General features: G+C 41.0%; 1 protein-coding gene across 1 annotated transcript; it reads left to right on the top strand.

Annotated features, from left to right (window-relative positions):
- Positions 1-9,369: 9,369 nt before the first annotated feature.
- wfs1b (Wolfram syndrome 1b (wolframin)) lies at positions 9,370-17,376 on the top strand. The gene is made up of 10 exons (XM_086084054.1): positions 9,370-9,596; positions 10,180-10,485; positions 10,695-10,771; positions 10,876-11,020; positions 11,093-11,266; positions 12,094-12,174; positions 12,758-12,912; positions 13,004-13,240; positions 13,317-13,435; positions 15,170-17,376. The coding sequence occupies exons 2-10, from the start codon at positions 10,182-10,184 to the stop codon at positions 16,704-16,706; spliced, it is 2,829 nt and encodes a 942-aa protein (XP_085940180.1). The 5' UTR covers positions 9,370-9,596; positions 10,180-10,181; the 3' UTR covers positions 16,707-17,376.
- The last annotated feature ends 84 nt before the right edge of the window (positions 17,377-17,460 follow it).

The raw sequence follows: 17,460 nt of genomic DNA, 5'->3' as shown, positions 1-17,460 counted from the left end.
CAGCACCAGAAGCAGCCCCGTGCGTGCACTAATCCTCATTAAAAGTACTTAGAGTGATTCATTAGATGTGACTTACAAGCATGTGCATGGGAAACTGCTAATAACGGCAAAGAGGGGGTACGCTAGTTGAAATGACTGCCAGATCCCCCTACATAGTGGGAAAGGAGGTGCAGATTTCCATCCTACCGACTGTAATGTGTCATTTTCACAGTTTTCAAGTTGGAAAATGCTCATGCGAACACAAGGGGCTCTCGCAAAGCTGCCTAGAACCACATGCTGCCTTGATGCCAGAGGCTTACGCTCACAATGTTGAGGTTAAAGGACATTCAGGAATGTTATGAGGCAAACTGGAACATTTTACAAGGGGCACGCCACAAGAACATTCAATGTTCACAGCAGCAAACAAAACGTGAATACATCGCAGAGCTTAATTTACCTCAGCCAGTGAAGGAAGAGCCAGAAAGCCTTCAAGCTTAGTAACGAGTTACTCCCAGGGAAGGTTTAGTGCTCAGGATGTAAAGATGTGCACCCTTTAAGATCACATACAGATCACATACAGAATGCCATTAGAAATGACAGTATGTAAGCTTGTCTCCATAATACAACTGATTCTGTGTAATCACCACTATAGGGCTAACCCTGGAAACTATGAACAAAATACTACAAAGTAAGGGCTGGGCGATATGGGCCAAAAAATACAATCTCGATTTTAATCTAATAAACCCAAGAAACATTTGTTTAAAGGTTTCATTTATTCAAAAATAATTCCTGTGTAATATGTTCAGACAACAATAATGTATATTAGTGATTCTAAATTAGTTTTAACATAAACTTAACCTTCATAGTTTGTACTTAAATGTCACAAATAAGCAGTTGGTAGCTACTGTAAACATGTCTTGTAAACCACAGATCCAGCATTGGGCAAAATTACAACTCACAACATTTTGGGGCTGTAACAGAACATAAGAACAGCAGCTTTTAATAATCAAAGACAAAACTTGAATTAGCACATTTTCAACGATTCCATTTTTAAAATGACAATGTATCGAATTAATTTGATTTATTGCCCAGCCCTACTACAAGCTGAAGATATGTTTTGTATTTATTAAACACTTAAAGCAGAAGTCAACCTTAAACATTTCTTGACAATAATATGTTATATGTGATCTCACTAGTCTAATCATGACATCCTGATTAATATTACATTTGTGGAATACGAGTTATGCAGCAAAATCCGACCGTTTTTATCCATTTCGAGGGCGGCCATTTTGCCACTTGCTGTCCACTAAAAGATGACATCAATGTTGCTCAAAGCTCAGACAGAAGCTGCACTGTGATTGGTTGTTACCTGAGACCTGAGCAACTGTGATGTCATCTTCAGTCGACAGCAAGTGGCAAAATGGCCGCCCCCTGAGGTGGATAAAAACGGCTGGATTTTGCTGCCTAACTTATATTCCACTAACGCAATATTAACCAGAATACCATATTTAGACGAGTGGGGCTGCATTGAACATATTATTGTCCCAAAAAAATGGGTTGACTTCCCTTTTAAATTGACTCATTTCCCGAGAGTCTTCAATGTTTTTGGAATGTGAGAGGAAGGGAAGTGAGACGATGCACACTACACTATCAAGAAGCACATGCAAACTCCACACGAGGGCCTGAGTCTCAACTTTCACCCATCAAAACAGTAACACCATTTTAGTCCCATGAACACATTATATTTATTAACACTAAATCGAGTGAAACAACCACACTAATACAGATGTCATGTAGGAAAATCCCATTGGGCTAAGAGAGGCCATTTCAAGATGTGGTAAAATCTTAACCTAAATTATGAGCCACGTGACAAACCCAATAAATAAATAGAAACTGTACAGGCGTATGAGAAAAGACTACTTTTGACTGAGTCATCAAATGGACTGAGATAAAGTCCTGTTCAAGCATGGCACACATGAACACATGTTGTCATTGTAATCCTATCAGCATAGTGGAGAGCGTCAGAACAGGTCTGGCCTCGCTCCAGCGGAAAGCCGCGCAGCCGCACGAATACACACAAACAAACTGATACAGAGATGCTCCAAAGACACTATTTGAATCCCAAGGCGGCTGATTGCAACGCGAGTGGACCACGAGGCCTACAACTACTCTGCGAGGAGAACGATGCATGTCGGATGACCTCGATAGCCAGTGAACCTCAACGCGTACTCTTATCGAGCTACGTGGCCACAATCCAAGAAATACCAACATCTTGGATGATCTGTAGTTAGCCTTGGCACGGTACAGTGGAACCTCTGAGTGTTAATAATGAAATCAATAAAATCAATAAACGGTCACATCATTTTCTCACCGTCTTCTCTACAAACCTTGTTGAGGCTGCTCCTTTTTTCAGATTAAGTGTGACACACAAAAAGATACATCTGAGTGCACCACAACAGTCTACGCAATCATATGAATTAAAACGCATCCATTCTCTGTACTGCTGTCTTATATCGTTAATGAATACTGGCTTGGTTTTGATAGCAGTTTCAAGTGTGCAGAGGCACCCAAAGAAAAGCCCTGTGAGGTAGTGTAGCCTAATGGGATTATGCTGATAGCTGTGCCTAATCGTGAATTAAGAATAACAAGAGCAGGTTTGGTGGAGGAGACCAATACTGATTGACAGCATTTTCATTATTATCTATTGTTTTATAACAAGGTTCAACTCAAAAGCCCGCGGGCCAGATCGGTCCTCCATATTTTTAAGTGGCCAATGAAAGTTTACCATCATTTCTCCTTGACTTCTGATCAAAACTAGCCGCAAAAACAGACAATTACTGTATATAAAATGGGTGATTATTTGGGTTCCCACACAGAACATTTAAAAGGAAAGCGACACGATGTGCACCTGGCTGGCTCACACTTAAGCAACGTTCTTAGTCGGTAAACAAACTCAATGCAACTCAACTTCTAGCTAGCAGACATTATGGGTAGGAGTATGTTTATTTAATATATATATATATATATATATATATATATATATATATATATATATATATTAGGGGTGTGAATTGCCTAGTACCTGGCGATTCGATTCGTATCACGATTCATAGGTCACGATTCGATTAATCCCGATTTTAAACTCAAATTTAGAAAATACTAATCAGTATACTTGTACACTGTAAGATTTGTATGAAACTGTATTTATTTATGTGAAAATTCAGGCTTATAACTGAGCCACTGCATTTAACAAACAGGTTGCAGTCTGTTTCAAGTCTGAACAGCACTGAAATAAAATATTAAGGCTTAATGTTCCATTAATATAACATTCTTCCATGCTTAATGTGTGAATCTTAACCCTAAGTAATATGTTTTGTTGAATATTCCCATAAAAAAATTATGTTTAAAAATCGATTCGGCAGCATATCGAATCGATTCGAGAATTGCACGCTGTAATATCGCTATATATAAGAATCTTCTGGGCTCTTCAGATGGAGATGTCATGTTTGGTGTTTTTAAAGATTATTAATTTTCACTGTTCAAATTGACTTGAGCTGCTAATGTTTCACTTAAAATGCAATTTAATCTGACGGTTTACCGTCTGTTACTTACCAACGCGATTATATGGTTTCCCCATTATAACTGGCCCCCTCAGCACAACCGTAACTGTGCTGTTACAAATTTGACACCGCCGCTGTGGCCTTGTTCATTGTGGCCTTTGCTGTCAGATCGGCTACAACACATGCGCGTTTACGCTGCATTGCCGTGAGCAGGTAATGGATGTGCAGCACATGTTAGCAGTCTGCAACATTCTGGAGCACTACGACAGGCTGACTGCAGGCGTTGTAGAGTAGGGAAAGCAAGTTTAAGCGTTTATTTGATAGTCTTGATATCCATCTTAAAGTCTATGTATTTTGTAAGCTTTTTTGTCACTCATGATGACAATGTTTGGCACACTAGTAGTGCTATATGAATTGACTTACTAGCTCATTCACTGCTATAGACGTCAAAATTTAATTTGAACTATTTCTACTAGTTTAACATTTTTCCCACTTTTGTTAACAAGAGTATGAAAACCTAGAATTTTTATTTATTGTATTAGAACAGATATAAAATTTGTGATTAATCGTGAGTTAACTAGTGAAGTCATGCAATTAATTACGATTAAAAATGGTAATCACCTGACACCCAAAGTTTTAATAATCTTTTCTTTAAAAAAAAAAGATTATTAAAAATTGGAAAAAAATAATTACAATGATTTTATTTTATTATTTTTTTTAAGAAAAGATTAGTAAAAAATGAGGGATGTCAGGTGATTTCATTTTTTTATCGTAATTAATCGCATGACTTCACTTGTTAACTCACGATTAATCACAAATTTTATATCTGTTCTAAATGTACAAAAATAATCTAGGTTTTCATACTCTTGTTAACAAAAGTGGAAAAATCGTTAAACTAATATAAATAGTTAAAATGAATTCATGACATCTATAGCAGTGAATGAGCTAGTGATGACAAAGAGCCTAATAGGAGGACAACTGGCATATTAGTAGGACAATATTTTACTAGTGGACATTTTGGTGCAACTAGTCAATTCAAGCAGGTTACAGTGTTACTAGTGCAGCATAGTATCTTACTAGTATGAATTAGGTACTCATACTAGAAAGCCTCTTGGCACTTATAATTGGAAATACGTTACCTGTAAGACTCATTTTATTAGTGCACCAGTTGTTTTACGAGTCATCAAGAATATAGACAAAATACTTTTTTTGCACCCTTGCTACCCATTAGCATGCGCTTTCTCTTTATTAGCAGGACAATGTTGATGTTATAAGTGTGGCCAAAGAGTGCACTAGTAAAAAAGTTGATATCAAGATATAAAATAAATGTTTTTAATGGCTTTCCATGGCAGAGGTGTCCACCGTCCAGAGGACAGAAAGGCAGTCAAATTAAGGGATTAAAGTCTGCTACTGACATCAACCACGCCCCACGGAGACACATGCATAAGTCTGCAGCAGCCGCAGCATCAACCATACAGCCTCCATACAGCTCGGCTGTCCTTGCAGCCTGCAAGGTCTCAAATGATGTGCTCGTGAAATGCATGCAATCATTTGCGTGAACCTTGTCATGCCTTACAGTGTCCTCGCTATGCGTGGGGGTGGCAAGACAGCACTGCACTGCACTGCACAGGAAGTGGAAGAAAAGATGCAGACAGACAGGATATTAAAGATGAAACATCATCATCATCATCATCATCAAGCATAATTCTTCCGCCTCGGGACAACGGCTCCAGGGTGCAACGGTGTGCGTTTGATACATTGGCCGTGTCAAGCACACTCCTTGGCGGCTATAAGAGTACGAGTCCGACTGCCGCCTCCCTTGAGAGCTAAAACCCAACACGACGTCCACAAACAAGTTCTCAAGCATCACAGCGGCTACACTCACCTGAAAGACGTCCAGTGATGTGCAGGCTTCACGTCCACGAGGGGAGACTGCAGCTTCGGCGTAGGGGGGGTGCTCACTTCATTCGCCGGCTTTAATCCACACGGCAAGATCTAACACAAGACCCACTTCACGCGAGTTAGTTAATTCATTACATCCACAGCACTCCGGGGCGGTTTTATCACCCGCTAGCTTAGCTGCTATTTGTCCGCCTAAGCGGGCGGAAGAGCGTACAAGCGATGCCAGCAGTCCCCGGCGTGTTTCCTTCTACGTCCACGGGTGTGCATAAAAAAAAAAATAATAATAAAAGTGTCTCGACGAAGAAGATGCGAGGGGGAAGCGGGGCGGGCGTCGCCGGTAGCGTGATAGAAGCGCGACACCTGACTGCGTGTTCAAGAATGACACTGCCGGTGAGGACGGTGACGTCATCAGGTTTTACGTCAACTTTAATTTTTTTAAATGGTCTTATTTATTTCTTATTATTATTTTTACTCCACTCAATTATTAGCATGTCTTGTTCGTGTCATTTTGTTTTGTTTGTTTGCTTGTTTGTGCGTCATAAAGCTGTTTTAATTTATTTGTATCGAGCACAGCGACCAAATTGACCCACTTCGAGCACATGACTTTTGGAAGAATATGCTTGCTGAAAAAAAATTAACGAAAAGTCAAATTTGGTATTTGATTAATATTGAGCTTCTAATATTAGCTAAATTTAATAAGTGACACTTCAACAACAGCAACAACACTAATAATAATAATTTAGCCTCCTATTCCGTGCATGTGCTATAAACCAGCAAATTGATACATAATGCCCTTACACCATCAATTTATGCAGTCTTTTTAATTGACTTTCATTCAAGCATCAGACTTATGGTTTTAAGTCTAGCTTCATCCATGAGAGTGATGAGATTAACCCACGAAGACAGCGCCTCAAGATAAGATCTCTCTTCACTAGACAATATGACTTAGTAAACAAACAAACAAACAAACAAGAAGGAATAATGTAACAACATAAAAGTGCATGCAGTGAAAGTGACCCAGATTCCAGTGGATGCATTACTTCCGCACAGCTGCTCACCTCTGCCTCCCTTAGCACTGTGTCTGCATGTCCGCCATTCACAAGCATATGCAGCCAATGACTGCAGGGCAAAACAGGAAATGCAAGAGCCCACTTAGAGGAAGACGATATGTTGACTACAGGACATCATTTCCCATCCTGATTGCACAACTTGTGTCATTCATATGTGAGGTTACATTTTTGCATCCCTCCATTTTCATGTATGATGAGGTCAACCCACGTGAAGGCCTGGGGTGAAAATCACTGAGGTGTAAGGCAGAGAAGGCTGGTTTGTTTTGGCAAAGTATTGACTTAGAGAGCAACTGTGTGTCAGAGCGGTAATGAGTAACTCGGTTGATTGTTCTGCCTAAGGTATTTCTATGGTTTCCTGCTATTTTGTGGCCCCGACAAACCTGCCCTTTCAAAGACTTGTGCCTTTTTACAATTCATGCATGTCGCACTCCTTAAAAAATAGAATAACAAAACGTGCAGCAAGTTTCAAGAATCAAATTGATGGCCTCAACACACACATGTCGTCAGCGGAAAAAAATCTGATTCTCTCTTTGGTAAAATGTCAGTCAGCCTATTTTCCAGCTCCTTGGAATGTGAGGACTGTTTCCATAAGAACTGGCCATAATAAGCTTAACATATTCATGACGTCTAGCAGATTAAAGGTATCCTAATGACATTTGGTATTCAGAGGGGACTAGGAAACCAAATAAGAGGAATATACATTTTTATTAGGATGCACACTGCCATCTATAGAGCACAGTGGAGTAAAAACATATATACACACTTGGAACTTAAAAAAAGACAAGAAAAAAATCGGACAAAAATGATCTAAAAGAGAGCCATTTCTTTACTGTAAGCCCACATCCTTGTACAGCTGAGGGCAATTATCCAGTGCATGACTCACAACTATGAGTCTCTAGAACGTTGAGTAGTCTGTTCCATTTCCATTCCCCAAAACACAATATAAACAAAGCAGCATGGCAACCTCATGTAACAGTAGAAAAGGGTCCGGGGAGAGATGCACCACTTGCTTTTCAGTTGTGTACACTTCTCAGTAAATTAAAACGCACAGCACTGAAAATGTACTAGTAAAAAAAAAAAAAAAAAACATGTGCCAACTTCCAAGTGCATTTGGAAGTGTTTCGGAGAAAAGATATTGATCTACCGTGTGATGCCAGCATCTTCATTGCTGTGTATATGTCCATTCTCACACAGGCCCGGTTGCTATGGTTACTGCCCATACCTCCTCCACCTCAAATCAGTTTGTTGTGAGAACTAGTCATTACATTTGATGGAGTACATTTATAGAAAACCTGCAGGGAACTTGTCACTTTGCACTTCTTTATATTTTGATTATGGTATTATCAACCATCATCATTTGGCAAAGAGGTTTTTCTTTCCCTGACTGCAGTTTAGTGACACTTAGAGAAGCTTTAACCTGGATTTGTACGAAAGCCAGCTAACATGTAGGATACACACAGGCATGAAAACACCGACACATAGATTTAAAAATACATATTGAAACAAATCACTGCCATGAAAAGGCAATGACCATCCATCCATGCATTTTCTATAGCACTTATTCTCATTAGGGTTGTATATATCAATACCGGATGACATTGGACGAGAGGCTCTGGATTGATGCCGAAATTCAAACCCAGTACCTCTTAACTGTGGCAGATGTGCTCACCACCACATTCAAACCATGCAGGCAATTACCAACACGCAGAATCACATTCAAAATACTTGGACTGCAAATTAGATTATTACAAACGTCTACAGTTTTATCTCATTTAGAGGAGAGCATGTGTGTCCATTTGTAAAATAGATTGCCTTATATAAATTGCTTTATATAGATTGTCTGTGTGTGACATTGACACCACAAACAGTAAAAGGTCTCTCCTTATCCTCTCAACTGGATCGTGCTAATCTACTAATCAAGGATACATTTACATAACTGCCACATGGCAGCTGCAGTTAAGCCTGGCCCCAATTCATTTTTATGCCAGCCACTGACACTTAAATCCTGGGAATTGTAATCGTAGTATTTCGCCAGAGTTTGTTTTAACAATATCTGCATTTCCTGCTTTCAAAGTTTCCCTTCTTAGTCTATTTCCTAGGGATGCTCTGAACAAAATATAATGCATAGTACCTGTCTGATTTTTATTTATTTATTACTACTTATACTGTATTTTAATGCGTATGGATTTATATATTATATATTTATATAGCGCTTTCTGCACCATATGGTGCTAAAAAGCGATTTACAGGTTCGTCACATACACCCATTCACACACCAGTAGTCGGCTACTGCCATTCTAAGGCGCTGCCAGGTCCTACTGTGAGCAAGTAGGATTCTGATGGTCCCGCATGGAGAGCGAAGTATTTTATTAGTTGCCACTTGGTGTTAAAAAAAAATTAAAATACATTTGAACCGCTTTGCTACAGTATTTAACCTTTATAACAGGAATCACCAACATGGCAAGGACCACCAGTAGCACTCAAGCCTGTTTAACAAATAGCTAACCAGTTATGGGAATTTGTGATTTCCTTGAAATATAATATAATATAATGGATTTCTTTTTGTAGCAATGCTGCCACCTCCTGGCAAGACGTGTTATACAAACTTCACGATAATTTGACAAACGAAAACTCAAAATACACTGAGCAAAAAAAATTCATTGTTTAACACTATGCGACCCTTTTGTACATTCACATATATAAATTGTTAAACTCGTAACTGAATGTAAGGAGTTCACTTTTCATCTACGATCGATTGCTTTTGCCTGAGAAGCCAACTGTAAACTTCCTGTTTTTGTAGCCAATGAAACCCCTTGACGTAAACGTAGTTATCATTTCTGTCCAATCGCAAGAGAGATTCTTTTTACGTGAGGCCCGAAACAGCTGTTAGAGCTCCGTTAGTCTGTTTTGGTGGTGACAACAGACCAAACTGAAGTGTATTTGCGGGTAGAGCTTCTTCTAAAGTCCATCCATCGAAATGACAAAATGAATCTGGACATTGTGTGACCAAGAGAGATACTTCTTGAACGTTGTCTTTCCTCTTTAGGGAGGCTGACATACAGACCAATTTCTCTCTCTCAAAAAGGTGAGCCGATCAGTAGCATTAGCAACGCAACCATTCAACCTCTGATACACATTTATGTATTATAACATCCATGCATCGATTTGCACCAAATATTCGTAAAGGCACCATCGTCATCGAGATCGTTGGATAGCTTTCAGGTCAACTGCACCTGCTAACTTAAATCGAGGTCGTTTGGAGCTTCGAGTGGGGATTCCCAAAAAGACAAAGTAGGGTTAAGGGCTTGAGGATGTCACCTTCTGGATTTAGAATTCCAGTCTATAACAGGTTCAGACTTGTGATGCTATACGTGCTGAATTTGGCTGCGGCAGATCAACACTTACCCAAGAACTGAAATACAATAGAAACTCTGTTGACCAGTCTAAATTTAGGCATTTATAGGATGAAAAATATTAGACATGTAGTTTTTTTCTCTCCTAGAGTCATTTGTAATAATATCGAATGATTCAATATTATTACAAACATTGGAAATATTAAATGGAAATTTAAAAGACCATCAAATGTGTAATAGCTTTGAGTTGAGAGATAACAGGAACAGTTTTTACTGGTAGTTTTGATGTTTATCACTTATTTGTTTTCTTTTCAGCTATGGACACATCATCACCATCAGGCATACCAAATTCCAGCAGTTCTCCTCCCGCCGCTGTGCGATCAGAACCTCCCTCTCCAGGAGTTTCTCCTAAACTCACCATGCCGACTACTCCGCCGCCGTCCTACTCGAGTACCTCTTCTCAGTCTGCACCTCGTCCTTATTCCCGCTCCTCTTCATTCCCCTCGCCGACCGCTTTGCCACACCGCTCGCCCATCAGGAGCCCTTCTCAGCTGGGGAAAGCTCAGCTCAACGCGGCCTCCTCGGCCACTGCCGGAACGTCTCCTACCGCGCCGGAACCAGGTGACAGTCTTGTCAATATAATCTTTGCTCTTGTTTTAAATGGTCAGTTTCATTGTGGAGAAAGATAAAAAGAAAATATTTATACTACTTTACATGCTCCCCAAAAAATTTAATCAATTAAGCATAGGTCAAGGCACTGCTGTATGTATGTATATTTTTTTAAATGCCAATTTTTTAAATTGAAACAATAATTATGCATCACCTTTCAGAGGAGCCAGAGGAGGAAGTCAGTCTTGAAGAAGTGGCTGAGAAAGCAAAGTCAGGTGATGCGAAAGCGCAGACAAAGGTCAGTGTCAACCAGATGGCGGACACGCTGTGCCAGGGACATATTAATGAGAGGGTTCCGGCCGTGGGACAGCTAAAGTGCCCTTGTGTCATGTGTCCCTCCAGATGGGCCGCTTCTTTTTAGCTCTGGCCCGAGAAAGAGACGAGGAACTAAACAACTGCACTGCGGTCACCTGGCTGGTCCAGGCCGCTAAGCAGGGCCGCAAGGATGCCGTGAAGCTGCTGCAACAATGCTTAGCCTGCAGGCAAGGTAACAAAGATGTCCTCTGCCAACACGGTATTCAGTTAGCTGACGTGCGCGGCGCCGCGTCCCCTTTTCCAGGCATCACTCTCGAGAACTACGAGGAGGTGAAGAAGCTGTGCACGGAAACCCGTTTTGAGAGGGGAGTTCGGAAAGCAGCTCTGCTCATGTACTGGAAGTTGAACCCGGAGAGGAAGAGGTCGGTGGCTGTGTCGGAGATGCTGGAGAACGTAGAACACGTCCACACTGATCGAGGTATGATGCAGCGGCAACGTTGAGTACAAATTCTACCAAATAGGTGTGGCGTAAACACAACTTAGTAAATGATCAATCAAATTCCAAGAATAATGCAAACGCATTTGCATGGTTCATGAAACAAAATGTAAACATTGACTGCACATCTAGACACTATATAAATGAGTGAATAAAAATATGAATGGATGACTTGATCTGTTGATTTAAATTTGATTAATGGTTAAGCACTAATAACACATTTGATGTCTATTATGGTTATACAGATTATATTTATTGTGTTAAAAAATACATTAAAAAAACAAAGAAGAAAAGAAAAGACCAGTTATATTGACATTTAGATTAAAATACTTCTGTGGTATTTCATACAACATTGTCGGACACGGCAGTGTCACCACTTTACAGATAAAAATATTCTCACAAATCAATCAACATAAATGAAATTCCAACAATAATGCAAATAAATGTGCATGGTTCATGAAACAAAATGTAAACATTGACTGCACATCTTAACACAAAACTTATCGAGGCACTATATAAATGACTGAATAAAAATATGAATGAATGACTTGATCTGTTGATTTATATTTGATTAATGGTTCAGCACTAATAATACATTTAATGTAGATCATTGTTTATATTTATTGTGTTAAAAAAATACATCAGTAGAAGACCTTGATAAAATAGTCTCATATTAAATCGCTATCACAATATTATGGGCAAGAAAAAAAATCTAAATTAGATACATTTTCAGAATTGTTCAGCCCGACGTGAGAGGTGAACTTAATATGTATTACATCGTCTGTTGTGCTACTTTCCTCCATTTCCAGACAAACCTGTCTACCAAGGCCCACTAAACAGCTCTACTAAGAAACAGAGGAGAGTTCTGCAGACAATGGTGACCAGCGAGTGTAAGTAGCATCGCCAATATGACTAAATCAGGCTGTGGTGAAAACACAATGATTGTCTCTGCGAATTCAACTTGAAATCATTAAGATCAGAAACAAACTAACTCATTCACTGCCATTGACGGCTATTGACGTCAAAAATTATTTTGAATTATTTCTATTAGTTTAACATTTTTTCCACTTTTGTTAACAAGAGTATGAAAACCTAGAATTTTTTTTTATTTTACATTTAGAACAGTTATAAAATTTATGATTAATCGTGAGTTAACTATTGAAGTCATGCGATTAATTACAATTAAAAAATGTAATCACCTGACGTGATTTAAAAAAAAGAAAAGAATATTAAAAATTAGGAGGGTCAGGCGATTCAACTTTTTTAACTCACGATTAATCACAAATATATATTATATCTGTTCTAAATGTACAATACAAAAATTCTAGGTTTTCATACTCTTGTTAACAAAAGTGGAGAAAAAAAAAGTTAAACTAATAGAAATAGTTCAAATGAATATTTGACGTCTATAACCGTCAATGGCAGTGAATGAGTTAAGCAGGGATACTTGTTTGTACTATTCCGTCTTTGTAGCCATCTCCTTTGTGGGGATGGATGAATTTGTCGAGATGACAAAGAAGTACGCTCAGGGAATCGCGCCACCTCCCGAAATGGCGGGCGTGTCAGGCAGCGACGAAGATGACGATGATGTGGTGAAGAATCCGGATGAGCTGCCCTTACACCAAAAGGTAGGAGCGTCACAGTCGCGGGGGGGGGGGGGGGGTGTGGGCAGGCAAAAGGTCTTACGACAGTGTTCCGATTTCTCCGTCCTGGAATCAGCTGCTGAAGTTCCCGCTTCACGCTCTGCTGGAGATCAAGGAGCACCTCATTGACTGGGCGTCGCGGGCGGGCATGCAGTGGCTCAGCGCCCTCATCCCCACGCATCACGTCAACGCGCTTATCTTCTTCTTCATCATCTCCAACCTCACCATCGAGTTCTTCATCTTCCTCATTCCTTTGCTGGTTTTCTACCTCTCCTTCTTCTCCATGATTATCTGTACGCTGCGAGTATTCCAGGTCAGACCACCATTTATTTCTACATATCATCACACATTTTTTAAGAGTTTTTTTTTTTTTTTTTTTACCATGATAGAATTCCAAAGCCTGGGAGAACTTTCGGGCCCTAACTGACCTGCTGGCTCACTTTGAACCTGGTCTCGATCTGGAACAAGCTGAGACCAACTTTGGATGGACACACTTGGAGCCCTACTTGTGAGGATCACTTTTTTTCAATGATGGAATTCAAGATTGTTGTAAACTCAGTGTAACATTGTTTTTCATTCAGTATAAGATACTGCATAATGTGCAGTGCTCAGCATAAATGAGTACGCCCTAACAGGGTTGTTGTAAGAACGCCTTAAGATTTTCTATGGAACGCTATACTACAAAATACTCGCACAAGTGTGGGCCATTGATTGCAAACAAGATTTGTTAATTAGCACGCACAAAAAGTAGTTTTCTTAGCAAATTTATTTTGCACAAATAAGAAGACCCAAAGAAAAAGACAAAAGTTATGGAGGTCATAGAAAATACTAAATGTAGTGACATTAATTTTTCACATTAGTCATTTTGATTAAACTAAGGATTTTGTAATCTATGCCTTTTCTTATCAACCTTACTTTCGTGTTGTGAGTTAAGCACATATTTGACAGAAAAGGTTTTGAGATATTGAATAAAATATTTAAATGTTTCCAAGGGGGTGTACTCGTATGCTGAGCACTGTATATATTATGCATTCAGTATAATACTAGTAATATCGATAGTTTAAATCAGTAATCATATTTCATGATTACCTTTTATGATTATTACCATCTTCATTTTTTTGCTGGGCTAAATCACATGGTTCGCATTGCCGGAAAATGAGGCCGACAAAATGTACCATTAAAAACCATGTGTGAAATGTTCAAATCATCAAATCAAACGTTATTTATGTAGCACCTTTCATACATTACAATTAGAGCAGTCAAACCATTACATTTTTTAATCAGATTAATCACTTTAGAATTTTGATTAATCACTTAACAAAAACATTTATTCCCGCCAAATTTGAAGAGCACCAGGTTATGCGTTAATTCTTTTGACATTTAATGTTATGAGGACATCTTCAACATTTTTTTGATCCACTGCACACGCTCATCCTCCTCTTTTTCTAATCAGTTAATTACTTGCATAATTTAAAATGGGGAAAAAAATGACCCCAATATTTTGACATGAACAAGTATTCTAAATGTGATACGCAAAAAACGTTTATTAAATGCTTTACTTTAATGCATGTAATCATGTTTATTGCTCAAACACAACCTGTGCTACCTTAAACGAAGCCATCCGCTGTCACGCTAAAGGATCATCTATGGTCAAAATTAATAGTGCGATTAATCTTCATGATTAATGCGATATTTTTTTGTGATTAATTAATCAATTAATGCTTTAACAGCACTAATTAAAATGCAACTCAAGGTGTTGAACAATTAAAACATCCATAGTACAATAAAAAAAAAGAACCCACCGCTCCCCCCAACATCCCCATGTTCAAACCCATAAACACACACACACACACACCACAACATGGCGGGGCACAGAAAAACCATGTGAGGAAAGGGGCACAGAAAAACCATGTGAGGAAAGGCACCCAGGAGGAGCTCATCCACACTGAGAGGGATGACTACCAACCACCACAGGGGAAAATGTCATCCCAGAGACCCCCGGCCCAGATTGACCACGGCCCGCCCCACACAGAGTGAAGCGCGCCAAGGGGCCCCCAGGACGACCGCCTGCCCTGCCCGCAGGAGAAGACCAGCCATCCCTCCCAGTGCGGAGGCTCCCCCATGAGGAAACACTGGAGCTAAAAACTTAGTAACAACCAAATCAAAACAGTTAAACAGTAAAAGAAAACAGAATAGAAGGCAAAAAAAAAAATACTTTTTTTCTTTTCTTTTTTTACCTCAGGTACTTCTTGCTGTCGGTGGTCTTCGTGGTGTTCTCCTTCCCGGTGGCCGACAAGTCGTGGATCCCGTGCTCCGAGCTGGCGGCAGTGGCTCTCTTCTTCACCGTCACCGCCTTCCTCAGCCTGCACGCCTCCGCCAGACTGTTCGCTCGCAAGGCCCTGCTCACGGAAGTACTCTCAGGGGCCTGCTCCCTCGCTTACCTGCTGCCGGACTCCCTTTGGCCGCTCAGGATCTTCGGGAGGACGTTCGTCTCGGTGCCCCTGGGCGACATCGCGGCGTTGAACATCGGGGTGCCCTGCGCCCTCTACAGCCACCTGGTCTACCTCCTGTTCCGCATGGCCCAGCTGAGAGGCTTCAAGGGGACTTACCTGTGCCTGGTGCCGTATCTGGTTTGCTTCACGTGGTGCGAGCTCTGCTTGGTGTTCCTCAATAACGCCTCCGCCATCGGCCTCATACGGACTTGCGCCGGCTACTTCCTCTTCCTGTTCGCGTTGCCCGTTCTCTCCCTGGGCTTGGCCGCGATGCTCGTCATCCAGCTCCTGCAGTGGTTCGTGGCCCTGGAGATCACCAAGATGGCCGTCACGCTGACCGTGTGCTTCGTGCCGGTCGTTCTGAGGCTTTGGACCCGCTTCAGCCTGAACCCCATCGTGGTGTTTCGCTCGCTGTCCAGGAGCAGCATCGTCAAACTCATCCTGGTGTGGCTCAGCGCCGTCCTGCTCTTCTGCTGGATGTACGTGTACCGGTCCGAGGGCATGAAGGTGTACAACTCCACCCTCACGTGGCCCGAGTACAGCAACATGTGCGGTCCGTCGGCGTGGAAGGAGTCCAACATGGCGCAAACTCAGATCCTGTGCTCGCACCTCGAAGGCCACAGGGTGACGTGGACGGGCCGCTTCAAATACGTGCGGGTGACAGACATCGAAAATGGGGCGCAATCGGTTATTAACCTGCTTCCTGTTTTGGTGGGGAATTGGATGCGTTGTCTTTACGGTCAGCCGTACCCCGTGTGTGACAAAACGCAAGACCCCCCAGTGGGGCCTTACCCTTTCCTGGCGCCGCCGCTCCAAGACCCCCTCTGCAAACTCAAACAGCTCGCCAAACACGAATGCCACGTCAAGCGCTTCGACCGCTACAAGTTCGAAGTCACCTTGGGCATGCCGCAAGAGAGGAGGACCAAGAACGGGACGATCGTGGAGGACGAAGACGCCACCAAGGACATCGTCCTGCGCGCCAGCAACGAGTTCAAGTCGGTGCTGCTTCACTTGAACACGGGGAGCCTGGTGGAGTTCAGCACCATCCTGGAGGGACGTCTGGGCTCCAAGTGGCCCGTTTTCGAGCTGAAGGCCATTCACTGCCTGTCGTGCGGCAACGCCCGCCTGTCCAGCCGCAGACAGTACAAGATCGAACACGACTGGAGGCGCACGGCCCAGAGCGCCCTGCAGTTTGGCTTCGACTTCTTCTTTAACCCTTTCCTGACCGCACAACTGCGACAACGGCCTGAAACCGAAACCGACGCTGTGACGGAAGTGACAGAGTAGCTTAATTTGTTTGACTTCTAAAACCGGTCTATAAAGGCATGCGCTCCTCACAAATAGGAATACTCAGCTTTTGAGTGAAATTTCAGTCTTCTTTTCATGTTTGTGATTAGTGTGATACACGTAGACACCCTCAAAACATTTTTAAGATGTACTCATCCTCGCTGCATTTGTGGGACATCTTAAAATGAAAGATAGTACGTTTATCGCACAAATGATGGGAGCGTCTGTTGAAGTAAGGCTTTAATCAAGTGGTTGATATTAGCAAGTTGGTTGCAAGTGCCTTAATTGTAATTTAGACACACTAAACATTTTTGGGATCTTTATCATTTCAAAAGTCGTTCTACCAATTATTTATTGTGCTTTCTGTTCCTATTACGTCCGTGTTTAAAAGCCTGCTGTGCAGGAATTAAACATGTTAAATGTTATCTGCCCCTGAGCGATTGTTTGAATTGAGATAATTTCCTGTTCTGTGACCCATAAAAATATAACAAAAATATGTTTGTATTCATTTAGAAACGCGGAGCTTTATAAGGAATCGAATAGCCCTTATTTAAATTTGATAAACTCATGAAAAACAGAATTGTTTTGTATTTTTGTTGTTTTGTTTACTGGACTATTTGCATGTTTGACCGTAAAGAATGGGTTAATAAAGTTATATTACTATAGTATATTTTGATGAAGTACTGTGTAACAACAGTAGGTGGCGTATAAGTCTGCAGTAACGCTGAAACAAACCCACCTCAGCGTATATATA

This window comes from Leptonotus elevatus, chromosome 9 (genome assembly GCF_054856555.1).
Source record: "Leptonotus elevatus isolate MCC_2025b chromosome 9, RoL_Lele_1.0, whole genome shotgun sequence".
Lineage (NCBI taxonomy): Eukaryota > Metazoa > Chordata > Actinopteri > Syngnathiformes > Syngnathidae > Leptonotus > Leptonotus elevatus.
The sequence above is the reverse complement of the archived record's forward strand: the minus strand, read 5'-3'. Positions and strand labels throughout refer to the sequence as shown.